General features: G+C 50.7%; 1 protein-coding gene across 17 annotated transcripts in view; it reads left to right on the top strand.

Moving 5' to 3' along the window:
* VAV2 (vav guanine nucleotide exchange factor 2) overlaps positions 1-17,856 on the top strand; it is a 272,198-nt gene that overhangs the window by 185,140 nt on the left and 69,202 nt on the right. For 2 of the 17 annotated variants that reach the window (XM_053558616.1, XM_053558626.1), the window contains one exon: positions 651-17,463. The exons of the other annotated variants lie outside the window; for them this stretch is intronic. In XM_053558616.1, the coding sequence (XP_053414591.1) occupies positions 651-698 (48 nt within the window). In that variant the 3' untranslated portion in view covers positions 699-17,463. Of the gene's footprint in view, positions 1-650; positions 17,464-17,856 lie in introns of those variants that run through there. 17 annotated transcript variants of the gene reach the window in all.

Below are 17,856 nucleotides of genomic sequence, written 5' to 3'. Positions count from 1 at the left end.
TGTACATTCTTTGGGTTGTTTTGTGTTTCTCAGCCTTTTCTCTGGATTCCCAGTTCGTTCGTCTTCTCTCCTGCTCTGTTACATCCCTCTACGGGAGTCCTGGTTTCAATCATTGTATTTTTCAGTTCTAGGATTTCTATTTAATTTCTGATTTTGGTTCTCTGGTAGAATTGTCTACCTTGTCATCAGTTTCCTCAAACATACAAATGGGAGTCATTCACATCCCCCGACTGATAAACTGCGTGCCTGTGGCTTGGTTTTTACTGCCCCCTTTTTCTCTGTTTTTGTCATTTGGTCCTAACTGAATGCCAAGCTTGTGTATAAAGAAAACTGTATGCATTCTAAGTGATGTTATTTTCCTCCAGAGGATTTGGTTTTCTCTGACTGGCAGCAGAGCACTGTAAATGGGCCAAGGCCGGTGCATCTGTGGGCCGTTCTCATTCCTGGGCTGTGGCTCCACCAGGCCCCCCATCCTCCTGCCAGGGCCCCTGTGTGGCAGGTGTGGCTGAGAGCTCTGACCTCCCAGAGGGTCCCTCATCTCCACGAGCCCCTGTTCACCTCCACCCAGACACACACATGCACGTACATACACACTCTTGCACTCACACACACGTACACACGTACACACGTGATCCTGACATCTTTTTCAGATCGGCTGGTTTCCATCAACGTATGTGGAGGAGGAGGGTATCCAGTGACTGCAGGGACACAGGAGACTTGCCGATTTCCTCAGGAGAGTTGCTCCAGCTTCAAAGTCTGTCTGTAGCTCCTCCATGACTCAGGGGGGATATGCTCACCAGCTGTCAGCGGCCTGCAGGGATGGGGAGGGCATTCCAAGTCCTAAACACGAACCGTTTCATCGTTAGCCTGCCGCTGGGTACGCTACTTGTACATAGAGGAAATCCAGGCTGCCCCCAGCAGGGCACAAGGAGAGGGTGGCCCGCCATGCTCTGAGCCTGGCTTGGGGTGCTGGCTGAGGCCATAAGCTCATTGCTTGCCGCCGTCTGGCTGAGTTGGCGTTCAGGAGCCTTAGTCCAGACAAGAGATCTGTCCCCAGGAGGGCTGAGGACAGCAGAGGGGACCAGTCCAAGCCCTTCTGCTGAGCCTCTGCACTCAGCCTGCCTGTTTTTCCTGCTGCTCCCAGGGGGAGGCTTTAGGCCTTGAGAGGCAAATGGGACCAGAGCTCGACTGTGCCCAGCCGCGCTGTGCTTGGCATGGAGAAGGGAGCCTTGCATAGGGGCCTTGCAGTTCTCAGGCTCCCGGGGCTTGCCCTGACTTCCTCACTTCCCTCCATACTGGGGCGTGCAGAGACCCCAGGGCAGACCCCCCTCAGGAGGGCATTGCTGCAACTGCTCCCTGGTCAATGGTACTGTTGTCTGCCCTTGCTCCAGAAGGCCCTGCCCTGGGTGCCCTGCCCCGTGGCTAGGCAGATACATCTTCTGCAGACCCAGAAATGGGTAGGAACGAAAATAAGGATCTCCCCTCACGAGCCCCCTGCCACTCACAGGCCCATCTGAGTCCCCTCACCCTGAAGAGGGGTCTCTGAGGGTCTGCCCAGCCTTTGCATGAGACATCGGTTCTGGTTTGGCAGGGCTGCTGTCGGGCTCCTGCAGCCCATGCTGGGCCTGTGGCCAACCCAAAATAAGTGCTCTTGGGGGTACTCCCCCATCCTGACAACTCCTGGCCTTTGACCTCTGGCTAGTTTAGCCAGACCCTATTTTCTTTACCCTGATGTTGCATGAGACCTAGCAACACCCTCCCAGCAGCAAAACTCCTCGTGAGACCAGGCTTTCCTGGGCCCTCTCCCCCTTCAGTCACCTGCACAGCCTTGGAGGAGGGAACCACACTGAGGCGGGGTATTGGGGGGCTGGTACCTTTGGAGGGTGGGGCCTAGGCACCACACAGCACCCCGAGGCTCTTTCCGAGTTCAGCCTTGTAGACTTCTGGTACCCTGGGGCCTGGGAACAAGGTAGAGGGTCAGGAGGATGGGTGTCACTGGGGGAGGAGACACCCTGCAAGGGTTGGAGAGGTGGGGGAACCTGAGGCAGAGGGTGGGGAGCGGGGCTTTGGCCTCAGAGAGCGCATGCCCAGGCTTGTGTGTCGGTCGCACGGAGCACTTTGCGAGGGACCCTCGGCCCTGCCACTATGAGCCCAGGATGGCCAGGGGGAGCCAGTCAGCCCCCTTATGTGTTTACTGCCAGAAAGTTCTTGTGTGTTGGTTTTGGAGTTTTTGTTTCATTGTGTTTTTGTTTGGCTTGTTTGTTTTCTGAGGGGAAAAAAAGATTTGTAATTATTTCACCCAAATCTCCAGTGATGGACCTGTGAATGATAAGAAAGAGATTTTATAATAGCAAGAAAATGATGTATATTTTAGTTTTTCAAGAAACAAATCATCATGATAAAGAAGGACACTGGGAAGAAATAATTTTGAACCCTGGACTTTGTGAATTTTTTGTTTTGTGTTTGTTTCAGAATCTGTACTTGGTTTGGTTTTGTTTGCATTGCACTAAGCAGGATGTTGGCGGGCCGGGGGCAGGCGGGGTGCACGGGGCTGAGGAGCCTGGTGCATGTGGGTCAGGCCCCACAGCTGGTGGCAACCCCAAATGGAACACAGACTGGACACTTCCTGGTGGGTTTTTTCAGACCAGTTTTTACTGCAAATAAACCTAAGTTCTTTTCTGCAGGAGTGGTCAGCTTTTGGCGCGGGCGGAGGAGGGAGTGTCTGGACTCCTTTGCCTGAGTCCATTAGGGCCTGGTGCTGTGCCCCAGGGTGGCCCAGCCTTGGCAGAGGCCATGTATCAGAAGGAGATAATGGTGTTGGGGCTGACACAGCCCCAGGCTTCCCGAGCAGCATCCTGCAGACCCCTCCAGGGGCCTCAGAGGCACCAAATGGGATTCAGACCCCACCTCACCTTGGGCATGTCCATCATCCCCTGAGCCTCTGTTTCTCTGTGTGTGTGTGTTGGAGATAAAAACAGTACTCCCTCCGTCAGGGTGGGTTCTGTGGTACGTGATAGAGGAAACAAAGTAGAGAGAGATGCATTCCTCCCCTGCTCCAGAGAAGCAGTCCGGGTGGTTCTCCTTGCCCACCTAATCCCTGCATCGGGACCTGCTCCTCCCTCCCTGTCTCCCGTCCTCAGCAGGAGCTTCACTAATGGCCACCTTATGGTACAAGGTGATTCCCAGAGTACCTGCCTCGAGGCCATGGAGAGTGCAGAGGCCCCTTACAGCGCCGGGCAGCATTTGGTCACATGGCCATTCCTGGCTGCAGTGGACACTGGGAATGCAAGGTCTGAGCTGGGCCCATGTGCTGGAGAGGACACAGGGGAGTGTGGCCACTGGGGTGACTAGCAGCACCCTGAGGGGCTGACCTCATGGAGCACTGTGAGGACCAAGTGAGACTTGGCTGGTGCTGGGCAAGTGTCAGTGTTAGTTACAAACAAGGAGGTGAGCCTAATGTGGGAGGTGGTAGGGACTGCCCCACTGGAGTCAGCCCCAGAGCCTGGCTCAGGCTGCCACTTGGTGCCTGGGCCCCACCTGCTGAGGGTGACCCCTGCAGAGGGTCCAGGAAGCCTCCTTACTCCAGCACCAGTTTCCTCAGGAGCCAGCCTCCAGCCTGGGTTCTGGGGTCCACCCATGGAGGTCAGGGAATGGACTAGATGCTTGCTGACCTGCCCCTGGGCAGGCATTTCTAGCTGCTGAGAAGGTCCCAGGCCAAGCAGCAGAGAGCTGTGGGGACTTTCCGGGGACTTGGAGCCCAGGGCTGGGGCTGGAGGTAGAGGCATCAGCAACTAGGTCCAGACTCAGATTGGGGAGCCTCGGGCACAGGTCCAGCAGAGAAGAGGTGGCTGGAAACCCGGGCCTCACTATCTTTTCTAGGTCCCCGGCTCTCCTGATCCCTGGACAGTGCCCTCAGCCCTGACACTGGACAGCTGGTTGAGCCAAGAGCTCCTGTTTGCTGAGAACTGGCTGCCCTCGAGGCCACAGAGGGCACCAAGGCACAGGCCCTTGATTCTGATAACCGTGGACTCCCTAGGGGCAGGAGCTGGCACAGCTGAGATTTAGAGATACTCCTGGGATGAAGGGTGGAAACTGAGCCATAGACATATTAGTAACTTATCCAGGCTCACACATGACCTCCGCTCAGCTGGGCCTGACTCAAAGCCTCCGTACTTGTTTGGGCTACAGCACATTCCTTAGCAATGGCTTGTCTGTTTCCTGCCAGCCCCCATCTCTCCTGCAGACAGGACCTCTGCCTGGGCTTCTCCCATTTGGACTGCCAGGAGGGAGTCCTGGTGGGCTAGGGAGGAGTGGGTGAAGATGCCCTTCTCCAGGAGCCTGTAGGTCTCCTGACGGTCAGGCTGGACTGTGCTCAGCGCACAGGAGGCCACCCCCACTCCCTGGGCATGGGCGAGCAAGGCCCCTGGAGGGACCCCTTCCCAAAGGCTATCCCCTCCTGTCACTCAGCCCTTCCTGTTGCACCCAGAGATGTAGGGGTAGCCCTGGACAGTGGGTCATGGACACTGGTGGCCAGAAGACTGAGTTGGGGAGTAACAGTAGAGCCTGCTAGTTCAAGCCCCTGTGTCCTGAGTGGAAGCAATGTGGTGTCCACGTGTGGGCTGGCTGCATCCCCAAGGTGTGGGCTGGCTGCGTCACCCTGGTGAGGGCTGGCTGCGTACCCCGGGTGTAGGCTGGCTGCGTCCCCTGATGTGGGCTGGCTGCGTCCCCTGGGTGTGGGCCGGCTGCATCCCCTGGGTGTGAGCTGGCTGCATCCCCTGGTGTGGGCTGGCTGCTTCCCCCAGGTGTGGGCTGGCTGCTGCATGCACATCTGTCCCTCATGAAGGTCCAGTGCTGCAATTGCTCAGATGGGAAAGCTGAGCCACTCGGGAGGTGGAAAGGCTGGGACTAGAGGCAGAGTCAGCGAGGGCCCCCCTTCTTGGAGGAGGGGGCTGAAAGGCCCGAACCCAGCCTGGCCCCCCATTCTCTGAGAACCAGCTGGAGTGAGTTTCTCAGACTTGCTATTGAGAATCAGGTTAGAATGAGTTCTCAGGGATGTCTCCCACTGCTCACTGCCCCAGAGACAGTGTGTGTCCACTGTGGGCCTCTGGTGCCCTGGGAAATCTGTGGGAACCCAAGAGGAGAAATCTCTGCCCCGGGAAGCCTGTATTCTAGTGGGGAGGGGGACTAGGCTTTCCCTCCCTCCCCCTCTTTCCCCGCCCCCCACCCACCCTGGGACATGTTGCAATTTCCTGTAAGATTAATACATTTCCTGCTTGACCAGTTTGAATGTTTTATCTATTAACTATTGCAGAAAATGCAGTTTTTATGCTTGTGGTCATTCTCTCATTTACCCAATCCATTTTTATTGATCCCTTACCTGAGATTGACAGTGGACACGACCAGAAAGTCTCCCTGGTTTCCAGCTGCAGGTTAGGCAGAACCTGTGGGGATGCCCCACCCCTCCACTGCCAGCAAGAAATACCAAAAAACATGGACAAAATGCACTGCTGGGCTCTAAAGAAGGGCACATTCCAGAAAAAGAGAAGAATCCAAGCCAGATGTCGGGAGCTAACCTCAGGGCAGTTTAGGGTCTCAGACCCTCTGGTTCTGAGACACCCACACTCTTCTTGGCCTCTAGGGCCAACTAAATAAAGCTGATGTCTGACAGCCCCTCGTGTGGGGGAGCTGACTCTGACACCCATGGATGGTTCGGGGTGAGGGTCTGCTGAATAAAACTAAAGTCATGGGGCATGACAGGACTTTTAAAGAATTTTTTTTTAAGTTTCCAGAAAGAAAGTGAAGAAATGGCACATTATACCTCAGGCCAAGTGGATACAGAATGAGTTCAAAAGTACAGAAAAAAAACATGTGCTGGGCATCCAAGCAAAAGGTCACATTTGTTATAACGAGAGAAAACTCAGGTTTGCCTTAGTGAGTCAATGCTAGCAGACAAGGTCCCGGCAGAGAGAGCCACCCTGGGATCACAGGCTCAAACAGTATCCCCAGCATCAGGCAACCAGCATGTGAGTTCAGCATGTGAAAGTTCAGGGACTGTTGCTCACGGCGTTGTGTCCTAGAGAAAGGACTCGGGGCAAATCATAGGCAGGCAAGTGAGAAGCCACCTCCAAACCTTGGAGTGAACATGGAACCTTTATCTCTGTGAGGACAAATCACAGACAAGGGTGGAGATTTGGTTACAGAACATAATACAACTATGATAAGCCCCGGCAAAGGAAGGAACTAATGTAGAAAAAGCGTGGTGAATCCTAGCAGTGGCAGGTGGTTGGCACCCACTCTCCCACACCAGAAGCAGGGCTCAGTCTCCCTCAACATGCTGGATCATGCAACCACCTCCTGGTGGCTACTTCCCTGTGGGACAGCTGGTACAGTTTGCTGGACTGGCCCCCATACTCCCTGTGGACTGCCCAGACAGGCCACAGAGACCCCTCTCAGCTCAGCCAATGAGGCTGCAGACTTCATGCCTGTTGGCCCCGAGGCCACTGACAAGAGCTCCTCTAGGAAGGCTGCTTAGATGACAGCTGCCTGGTAGAGACTTTGGTCTCTGGGCCCACCCCCACCCACTGACTGAGCACGAGTCCCGTCCCACTCTGCCTTCCCTCTGCCTTCTAAGGAGCACCACTTCTGTTGTCACCTGTTTTCTGCTGAGCCACTTGTGTGTCTCACCTGACTGGTACCCCAAACCCAACTCTCCTGGAGAGGAAAGAGGACAGGTGTGCCGGTTCCCTCATCTTTGCTGGGTAGAAGTCAAGAAGTGACTTCTGATAAACCAAGTGACAGAGGTGTGAGTATATTTAGTGACACACTAAGCAGCATAGTGTGATGGATGAAAGCTGGATAGAGGTGAGAAAAAGGAGGGCTGGGGAAGAAAAAGTAACTCACTCTCATCACAGCTCTCCATTTGGAGTCTCAGGAACCCTGGGAAGAAGAGGCCTGACTCCTGCTTCCAGCTGCATGCGGGTGTATTGATTCCCCAAGTTACCAAAAATGGGTCATCTCATAGTCCTGTGGGTTACAGAAATCCAGCCCAGGTCTCACTGAGCTGAAACGGAGGTGTCAGCAGAGCTGTGTTCCTTTATTTCCTTGCCTTTCCTCCTAGAAACCACCACAACCATGGCATCATGGACCCCTTGCCCCATCTTCAAAACCCTCGAAGTTTTCTCTCTGACCCTTCTTCCAAAGTCACCTCTCTCTCCCTCAGCCACAGCTGCTTCTCTGTACTCACCTGATTTAGTTTGTCCCGCCCAGATCATCCAGGATAGTTTCCTATCTCTAGGTCCTCAATCCCAATCACATCTGCACAGTCCCTTTTGCAGTGCAAAGCAGCCCATTCACATGGCCCAGAGGGAAGGATGTGGGTGTCATCAATAGGAGGTTATACATCCTGACCACCCCTTCTGGTAAAAACAACAAAAACACTGAGAAAATATTTCTAGTTCCATCTGGAAGCTGGTGATAAAGAAGCAACACAGATTAAACGTCAGTAACTGTGAAGCAGAGCCCAGAGAGGTGGGCTGGCTTTCTCCCTATGGGTGTTTGCTCAGCTGGGTGAGCTTGGGGGCCCATATTTACAGCCTGGCCAAGGGTAGGGGAGTGGAGGTGACACCTAGGGCCTGCCTAGGGTGAGCCTACTCGAAGCTGTGGGCCTCACCTTGAATGTTGGTATGATTATAAATCTGTCCCTGACCTTCACACACCACTACCACCACCAAAGGGCAGCAAAGAGAATTCTCTTTCTTATAACTTGATGGTGGAAAGAAAAAAAAGAAACTTTTTGAGAATACGTGTCATGGATCGAATTGTGTCTACCAAAAGTGATACCTTGGTTCAGTGCCCATAGTTCAGTGGTTAGGGCACTAGCCACATGCACCAGGGCTGGCGGGTTGTAACCCGGCCCGGGCCTGCTAAACAACAACAACAAAATAGCCGGGCATTGTGAAAGGCACCTGTAGTCCCAGCTACTTGGGAGGCTGAGGCAAGAGAATCGCTTAAGCCTAAGAGTTTGAGGTTGCTGTGAGCTGTGACGCCACAGCACTCTACCAAGGGTAAAAAGAGACTGTCTTAAAAAAAAAGTGATATCTTGAAGTAGCCCTCAGTACCTGTGAAAGTGACCGTATTTGGAAATAGGGTCTTTGCAAGTGTAGTAGTTAAGATGAGGTCACTAGGGTGGACCTTAACCCAATATTGCTGGGTCCTTCTGAGAAGTGGGAATTTGACACAGAGACAAGCATGCACCTGGGAGGACACACCACGTGACAATGCAGACAGATCAGGTGATGCATCTATAAGGCAAGGTACACCAGATGCTGCCAGCTGCCACCAGACACCAGGGGAGAGGCCTGGGACAAATTCTCTCTACAGCCTACAGAACTGTAAGACAACAAATTGTACTTCAAGCCACCCAGTGTGTGGTACTTGTTCATAGTAGCCCTAGAAACTGTGGCTCACGCCTGTCATCCCAGCACTGTGGGAGGCTGAGGCGGGAGGATTGCTTGAGCTCAGGAGTTCGAGGCTTGTGTGAACGAGAGTGAGACCCCAACTCGTGAAAAAAATGGAAAAACCCAGTGGGGCGCAGCGGCGAGCGCCCGTAATCCCAGCGGCCCCGGAGGCTGAGGCAGCAGGGTGCCCACAGCCAGAGTCCAAGGTTGCGGTGAGCTCTGACGCCACTGCCCTCTGCTCAGGGCATAGGGTAGAACTCTGCCTCAACAACAACAACAAAAAGAACTGTAACAAATGCATGATACTAATTTGACACTTAAGAAGTTTGCAGCTGGAATTTATACTTCCTAAGGGTCTGTAGAATGTGGGGCTGAGAGTTTAAAGTAGAGTTCTTGTTTGTTGGTACTCCTGAGTGCCTAGAAAAAAGAAATCCAGGCCAGGCGTGGTGACTTACGCCTGTAACCCAGCATTCTGTGAGGCCAAGGCAGGAGGATTGCCTGAGTTCAGGAGTTTGAGACCAGCCTGAGCAAGAGTAAATTTAGCCAGACCTTGTGATGAGCAGCTGTCGTCCAGCTCCTCAGGAGGCTGAGGCAGGAGGATCACTTGAGCCCAGGAGTTGGAGGCTGCAGTGAGCTATGATGACACCACCAAAGTCCATATTGGGTGACAGAGTGAGACCCTATCTCAAAAAAATAAAATTTAAAAAATAATGACATGATAGAACAGTCCCAATTATGGAGAGGGAAAAGAATATCCGTATCTATTAGGCCCAAATAACCCCAACTAGATTAAATATAAAGAAATCTTGATCCAGCAATCTCACAATGGGCTGTATATCCAAAGGAAATGAAATCGGTATGTCAACAAGATATCTGTGCTCTCCTTTCCAATGCAGCATTAGTAACAAGAGCCAAGATACAGAATCAATCTAAGTGTCCATTCACGGATACACAGGTAAAGCAAATGTTGTGTATGCATACAATGGAATACTATTCAGCCTTTAAAAAGCAGCCTTTAAAATGTGGATGAACCCAGTGGATATTATGTTACATGAAATAAGATAATTCTGACAGAGGGGCAGAGACAAAATGGCAGACTGAAGCCAGCCTTCCACAGAGGCTCCCGTCCAGAAGGAGAGTTAAAGGACAGAAATTTAGCAAGTAACCTGGTGGATTTGAGCTGCACCAAGAGAGAAGGTTGAAGAACTCACAACAACCCCGCTGAGGCTAGCTATGACCCCAAAGATATAACAAAAGGTACAAAATCCATCACCAAGCAGAAGGGAGTTCCCTCCCCCATGAGGATGGCTCGGAGTGCCCCACAAGCAAAAGAGCAGAGTTCAAAGGTCCTCCCACTATACTCCATGGGAGAGACCCTCTAAAAACTGGACCTGCCTCCCCTACTAGGGTGCCATGGTGCTCCCCTGCCAGGCATAAAACTGTATATATTCTCTACCGGCAATTTTGAGCTCTCAGCACTCCCCACCACTCTCACTCTGAGGTCTGGAGGCCTGTCCCCCAGGAGTCCAGATTCTTGGGTGATTTCTCAAGGGGTGTGGACAGGACCTGGACTGCAGCTGGTCGGTGCTGATTCTGCAGCACAGGAGTGAGGAGAGGATGGTCAGCTGAGAGGGAACCATGCTGGAGCGGCAGTGCCCCGAGGTGCAGAGCAACAGCCGTTTTTTGGCAACAATAGGGCTCACCCCTGGATATTCCAAAGTCACACCCCCGTCTCTCTGGGCAACCAGAGGAGGCTGGGCATCTTCTCAGGTGGCAACTACCGTGGAACAGATCCGGGATGGAAATGCAGGCCCCGTAAGTAAAGGGTTTTCCTGAGGTGGTACCAGCCTGGGTGGAGCGCGGGGACTAGAAAACGCACGTGAAGAGCTGGGAGATTCCCAGGGTGGGCTGACCCAAAAGACCCCTTTACTGAGCCTAAGATGCACACAGCCCCCAGGGGACCATCAGCTTAAACAAAGGAGGGCAGGCAGAGGCTGGATCTGACAGGTAACTGTGCTGCAAATACAAACAGCTGAGACTGTGCAGCAGCACAGACAGGGCCTGAGGCACAGCTTCTGGGAACTCAAAACAGCTTCTCTTCTACAGGGGAATTTAGCAGGGACAGAAACAAACCCCCGCAAAGTTGTTCTGTTCTGTCAGTAACATCAATCAGGGGCGGGGCTGAAACTGAGTGAACACCCCCCAGCCTCTATCAAGTGCCTGAGGTTGTCAGGCCTCACCTCCCCCTGATGGATAGAGGCAGAGAGCAGCGGCCTGGCTGAGCAGACAGATTTCCTTGTGATTCAGGCAGGTGCAAACCCCTGAAGTATCTGCTCATTGGAGGCAACTGGGTCACAGCCCTGTAGGGTTATCAGATTCTGGGTGTGACAGAGGTGCAAGGTGGGGTAGGAGACATCAACCTTCCCAGTCTAATCTATTTGCTGGCTGGGTCCTCCTGACTTCACGGAGCACCGGAGCAAGTCATATTTGAGTTGTCAGCAGACCCTTGCGATCTAGTTGCCAGAGACCTTTTAAACTCTCCCACCTGAGACAGGTGCTGACTGAGACAATTGATTTGGACCTTTTGAACTGAGCCATTCACCCGAGGACTATCCAAGTGGTGCCCTGGGTGTGTGGTTGTAGGAAGGTTTGATTTTCCTTTTCCAATTGTTACCTTGGGGGTGGGGTGACTTAATTGCTGGTATTTCTCCACAGCTGAGACTTCAACCCAGAGTAACTGTTTCACTAGGGTTAGACAGAGACTAGCTGAAAACAAGACAGAGCCACTTAGCCCCACCACACCAAACAGGTCCCCAGTTTCTCAGGCCATAGCACTGTATGGGTCCTAGACAAAGCTGCAGGGGAAAAGTCAAACGGTGTAAAATTATCATGGGGCAGAATCAGCGGAAAAGCTCTGGTAACATGAATAACCAGAATAGATCAACTCCCCGCCCAAAGGAAAGATATGGCAGATGTAACTGAAGATCCTATTCATAAACAGCTGGCCAAGATGTCAGAAATCGAATTCAGAATTTGGATTGCAAACAAAATTAAAAGAATGGAGGAAAATTTGGAATTAGAAATTCGAGGAGCAATTCAAAAGTCGGAATTAGAAATTCAAGGAGAAATTCAAAAGTTGTCTAAAGAATTTAACGAATTTAAAGACAAAACCACCAAAGATTTTGACACACTGAAGCAAGAATTTGCAGCCCTCAAAGATCTGAAAAATACAGTAGAATCCCTCAGTAACAGAGTGGAGCAAGCAGAAGAAAGGATTTCTGACATTGAAGACAAAGCCTTTGAACACTCCCAAACTCTCAAAGAGGAAGAGAAATGGAGAGCAAAAACAGATCATTCTCTCAGAGACCTCTGGGATAATTCGAAGAAGGCTAATATCTGCCTCATTGGAATCCCTGAAAGTGATGAAGTGGCTTCGCAAGGCACAGAGGCCCTTCTCCATGAAATTATGAAAGAGAATTTTCCAGACATGCCAAGAGATTCTGAAATTCAGATAGCAGACAGTTTCAGAACCCCAGAACGACTCAACCTGAATAAGACATCCCCCAGGCATATCATAATTAACTTCACTAAAGTTAATATGAAGGAGAAAATTCTGAAAGCAGCCAGACATAAGAAATCCATTACCTACAAAGGGAAGAATATTAGAATGACTTCAGATCTCTTTGCTGAAACTTTTCAAGCCAGAAGAGGATGGTCATCGACTTTTAATCTAAAACAAAATAACTTTCAACCCCAGATCCTGTATCCAGCTAAACTGAGTTTCCTTTATGATGGAGGAATTAAATACTTTAATGACATTCATATGTTGAAGAAATTTGCCATAACCAAAGCAGCTCTTCAGGATATTCTCAGACCTATCCTCCATAATGACCAGCCCAATCCTCTACCACAAAAGTACCACTTGAATATGTAAACCAAATATTAGCAGAAATGAAGGGGAAAACAGACAATATAATAATAGTAGGTGACTTTACTTCCAACAGTGGATAGATCATCCAGATGGAATATAAATAAGAAAATAGTGGACTTGAGGCACAGAATATAGACTACGTGGGTTTACAAGACAGAACATTCTATATAACAATAGCAGAATTTATACGTGTTGTCAAGTGCACATTGAATATCCTCCAGGATAGATCATATATCAGGTCACAAAACAAGTCTTTCCAAATTTAAGAAGCTTGAATTATATCAAATACCTTTTTTGACCACAGTGGTCTAAAACTAAAAATCAATAATTGGAGCAAAATTGGTAAATTTATTAATATGTGGAAATTTAACAACACACCCCTGAATAACCAATGAATGGAAGTGTAATTGGGGCATTGAAACCAGGTGAGAGCCAAACACTTGTGTGAGTGTTTAAATTTATTAATATGTGGAAATTTAACAACACACCCCTGAATAACCAATGAATGGAAGTGTAATTGGGGCATTGAAACCAGGCAAGAGCCAAACACTTGTGTGAGTCAAAGTTGTTCTTTATTACCAAGATTCAGAATCCCAGGAAGACAAGAGATCATTCCCAAAGCCTGTCTTACTTTGAGAGAGTTTCACAGAGTTTTTATGCCCTCCCCCAAAGTTACCATCTTCAGCAAAGTTACTTACATCATCTGGCCCTCTGATCTCTAGCCATAGGACTCATTGTCTGTCACGTTGCTAATCTGTATGCATTTCACCTGTTTTTTTTTTTTTCTTTTGAGACAGTCTCACTATGTCACCCTCTGTAGAGTGCCATAATGTCAGAGCTCACAGCAACCTCAAACTCTTGGGCTTAAGCAATTCTCTTGCCTCAGCCTCCCAAGTAGCTGGGACTACAGGCGCTGGCCACAACACCTGGCTATTTACTGTTGTAGTTGTCATTGTTGTTTAGCTGGCCCAGACAGGGCTTGAACCTGCCAGCCTCAGTGTACGTGGCTGGCTCCGTAACCAATGTGCTATGGGCACCGAGCCTCACCTGTTGTTTTTTCTTCATCCCATGGTCATCCTGACCTTCATGGTGTTGGAACCAGGGGAGTACTGGTTGATATAATTGATAACTAGTTAGAATTCACAGGTCCTCAAACTAGGGCTCACGGGCCACATGCGGGAGTGTGATTGTATTTGTTCCCGTTTTGCATTTTTATTTCAAAATAAGATATGTGCAGTGTGCATAGTAATTTGTTCATAGTTTTTTTTTAAACTATAGTCTGGCCCTCCAACAGTCTGAGGGACAGTGAACTGGCCCCCTGTTTAAAAAGTTTGAGGACCCTGAAATTAGATCATTAAATAACTTTTACAGCTACACGGATGGGGTTTGAGGCCGTTTCTCCTCTTACAGAAGAAGAAATCAAAAAGGAAATAAAAAACTATCTTGAGACAAGCGAAAAAGTAAACACAACATACCAACTCTTATGGGATACAGAAAGCAGCTTGACGAAGGAAGTTTATAGTAATAAATGTTTACATTAAGAAAAAAAGATTTTAAGTAAACAACCTAACTTTATACATCAAGGAACTAGAAAATGAAGGAAAATGTAAGCCCAAAATTAGCAGAGGGAAGGAAATATAGATCACAGCAGAAATAAATGGAATACAGATTTAAAAAAAAGCCAACAGAAAAGATCGATGAAACTAAGAGTTATGTTTTTGGAAAAGATTAATAAAATCCATAAAATTTTAGCTAAAATGGGCAGTGCCTGTGGCTCAAGGAGTAGGGCACTGGCCCCAAATGCCAGAGGTGGTGGTTTCAAACCCAGCCCCGGCCAAAAAAAAAAAAAAAAATTTAGCTAAACTAAGAAAAGACTCAAATAAGTAATAAAATTATAAATGAAAGAAGAAACATGAAAACGTACCATAGAAATACAAAGAATGATAACACAACTGTGAACAATCACGTGCCAACAAATCAGATAAACTGGAAGAAATGAATAAATTCCTACCAAGACTGAATCATGAAAAAAAAGATTGAAGAGATTGAATCGGTGACCAAACACCCTCCAACACAGAAAACCCAGATTCTTAGGGCTTTGCTGGCGAATTCCTCCAAACGTTTACCGAACAATTAATGCCAGTCCTTCTCAAACTCTTCCAAAGGTTTGCAAAGGCAAGGACGCTTTGAAACTTAGCGAGGCCAGCATTACCCTGATACCAAAGCCAGAGAAACACACTACAAGAAAAGGAAAATACAGGCCAATATTCTGGATGAATATAGATGCAAAAATTCTCACCAAAATACTAGCAAACCCAATGCAACAGTGCCATGAACAAGTGGGTTTTATCCCTGGTGGAGGTGACTTCCTTGAGGTTGCAGCCCCCTGTTGGTGTGGCCTGGAGGACAGCATAGGGCCCAACAGAGCTGGGCTTTAGTTTCTTGGGAGATCAGCCCAGCTGTCTGCCAGTCCCTTCCTGGGCCTCCATCCAGCTTCCCCAGCTTGTAGTACTCACGGGGGTGATATTTCCACCAAAGCTCAGCCTCTTCCAGGGCTGATGGCCTGGGGTAACTGGTGACCCCACTCATGGTCAGGTGGCTGACCTCCTTTAGGTCCCTGGGAGGGGGTTTGGGTCCTGGGTCTCCAAGGATGCTCTGCACAATCCTCCCGCCCTCTGTTCCCCATGAGACCCACAATTCCCACAGGAGTTCCTGCAGCCAGACTGAGAGGGCAACACCCAGGTGTCCCCTGCAAAGTTCCCAGACTGGCCTAGTGGACAAGACCTGCTCTACCCAGGTGTGGGCCCATCGTGGGTGGAGAAGTGAGGGAGCACCTGGAGTTTTCTAGGGTTATGCGTGGGGTCTCCTACCCCTGGCAGCCAGTATGAGAGCCCTGGAAGGTTGCATGATAACCCAGGTGTCTGGACAGTACTGGGGGTCTCAGACCCTGGCTGAGCTGGCCTCCAGCTTCAGCAGTTGCTGCTTCATTCTTCCCTTGCAGCACCCCCATGTGGGTTGGGGATCTGTGCCCTGGCCTGGGGATAGCCCTGAGCCGCCCTTTGCATGCAGGATATCCTGCCAAAGCTCCTGACCCCCCCATTGGAGAGTGACGGTGCCTGCAGCTGTGGACACAGTGCCCCAAGATGATTTATAAAGCACTCCTGGCAGCCACCTAGCAAAGACTCAGCATGGAGGGGTGGGAGGTGCCATTTTCCTAGCACCATACTGGCTTTGCTCACAGGCCATGCTGGCTTTGCTCACAGCGTGAGGGAAGCGGCTGCTCTGCGGAGGAATGGCTATCCACCCAGGAGCGCCGGCATTCTGGGCCTCCGCAGCTGCCTACTGTGCCAGGTGGGGGCCACAGCTGCTTATTCCTGAGAATGTTGGTGGCCACATGTCCTACCACATGTCACCTGCTCCTGCCTGTGGGTGTCAGGCAGGTCACCCACCTGCCTCTGGGAAAGGACCATGTATCCCTTCTGCTTGGCAGGGGATACAAAACGTTCTGCCTTCATGAAATCTTGGGGGGTACTCTAGGTAGTTTTCCTTTAAGGTTCTAATTGGAAAAACAAAATCTTGGCAGTGTAAAAACTCAGTCTTTGAAAATTGTTGTGGAAATTTCTTTGGCCTGTGAATTGCCTGGGCCTGGCACCTGTTGGCTGTGTTCTGCCTTAGTTTTCTCATCTCTTCAGTGGGCAGCAGTCACTCCTGTCTCATCTGAGACCACAAACATAAGGCACTCAGCATGCTGCCTGCCCCCCTAGGCCCTTGAAAGTGCTGGGTATCACCTTCTGCTCCATCAGCAGGGTGTCAGCATGGTTCTTGTTTGGATTGGCGTGTTGGTGTCTGCTGCTCCCTTTTGCAAGGCTGCATGCAGAGCTTGGTGGAGAAGCCTCTTCCCCTAGTTCTCCCCTGTCCCACTCTGGACTCCTGCCCCCTCAGAGGGTGGCCTGAGGACACCTCCCTCTGTCCTGGGAGCCTGGCCAGCAATATGGGCCAAGGGCCAGCCGAACCCAGAGGAAAGAGTCTCAGAGCCTGTGTCTGCCACTCAGATCTCCAGGCCTGAGGCTGGGGAGGGCTGTGGGCCTAGAGGATCCCCTCACCCCTGAATGAAGCGTCAACCATGACTTTAATTTGCAGCAGTTTTCTTCAAAGTGCATGAAAAGCAGAGTGTAATAATACTCAGGGAAAATTACAAAACTTCCATGAAACTACATTGCGGGGATTCTAGCCTGTACTTCCTGGATGGGGAAACTGAATCTGCAAAGGGAGAGGTGATGAGACCAGCCCAGGGTCACCCACGTTGGCAGTAGGATCCTGTCTTGGCCTCCCCGGCCAGAGCTGTGACCTCCCATACCAGGAAAGACAGTCTCTTCATCTGTTTGTACCTGAGAGGGCGCCAGTGGCCCTGGTGGAGGACAGACCCTACAGTGCTGACACAGCTAGAACTAGGCCCCCAGCCACTGCCCCTTGTCCAAAGTTCAGGGTGATTGTGCTGCCCGCTTGGATTTTGAGAATTTTGCAACAGCTGCTGCTTGTCTTTGAGTACAGGGCCAGGAGAGGTGTGGGCTGCCTGGCTGCTGCCCCAGACTGCGGTGACTGCTGTGTCTCCTGCCCATGTACCCCCACACCCAGGGCTCCTAGGCAGACTCTGGCCAAGATCTTTCTTCATCTTCTCTAACCCAATCTATGGCTGGGCCAGGCTGAGCCACTGGAAGAGAAGCCAGGCTAGTCTCTCCTGACCCCCATACCACCCCAGGGAGGTCTCAAACTGACAGAGCAAGCTTTCCTCAAGGGGCTCTGAGGAACAAGCTCCCCGGTGGTCTCTGCTCTCAGGGCGGCACATGGGCAGGCCCTCCTCCTCTGAGCACCTCCCCTGGGAGGCCCTCCTGGGCTCCCTGCTCAGGAGCAGCCCCATCACAGCCAGCCCGTGGCTGTGTGACCTTCCCCTGGATCTGCCTGCTTCCTGGACCCTGAGCTCTGCAAGGGTCCCAGCCATGTTCTGTACACATTAGGTGCTCAGTAAATGTAGAGGAAGACAGCGTGGTAACAAGACACATGGCCCGAGTGCAAAAAGGAACAATTGTTTGACGGGTAGGAATTACAGCAGTGTCACTGCTATGGTCATTCTGTATTGGCAGCTGGCATATCATGTCATAATATGTCAACGGCCACAGTTTCATTAGCCCTTTCTTTGATGCAGTGGGGGAAGGAGGTCCTGTTTTATATCAGCCTCTATTCCGACTCTTGGGACATTTTTTTCATACTTATTCTTTCTGGGTTTCCTATGGGCCCCTCCTCTGAGTGTCTGCTTCTGCCTGGGACTGGACACCCCGTCCTACACCTGGAGTCAGACTGCAGTTTCTGCGAGGTGGGAGGCAAGCTGGCTCTCCCTTTGGGCTCTGGTGTCCTCTCACATGAAATGGAGGCAGGAATCTCTGCCCTGGGAGAATGGGCGCTGTGCAGTAA

The sequence above is a fragment of the Nycticebus coucang genome, chromosome 2 (genome assembly GCF_027406575.1).
Source record: "Nycticebus coucang isolate mNycCou1 chromosome 2, mNycCou1.pri, whole genome shotgun sequence".
In the NCBI taxonomy this organism is placed as follows: domain Eukaryota; kingdom Metazoa; phylum Chordata; class Mammalia; order Primates; family Lorisidae; genus Nycticebus; species Nycticebus coucang.
This window is presented reverse-complemented; position numbering and strand designations above follow the sequence as displayed.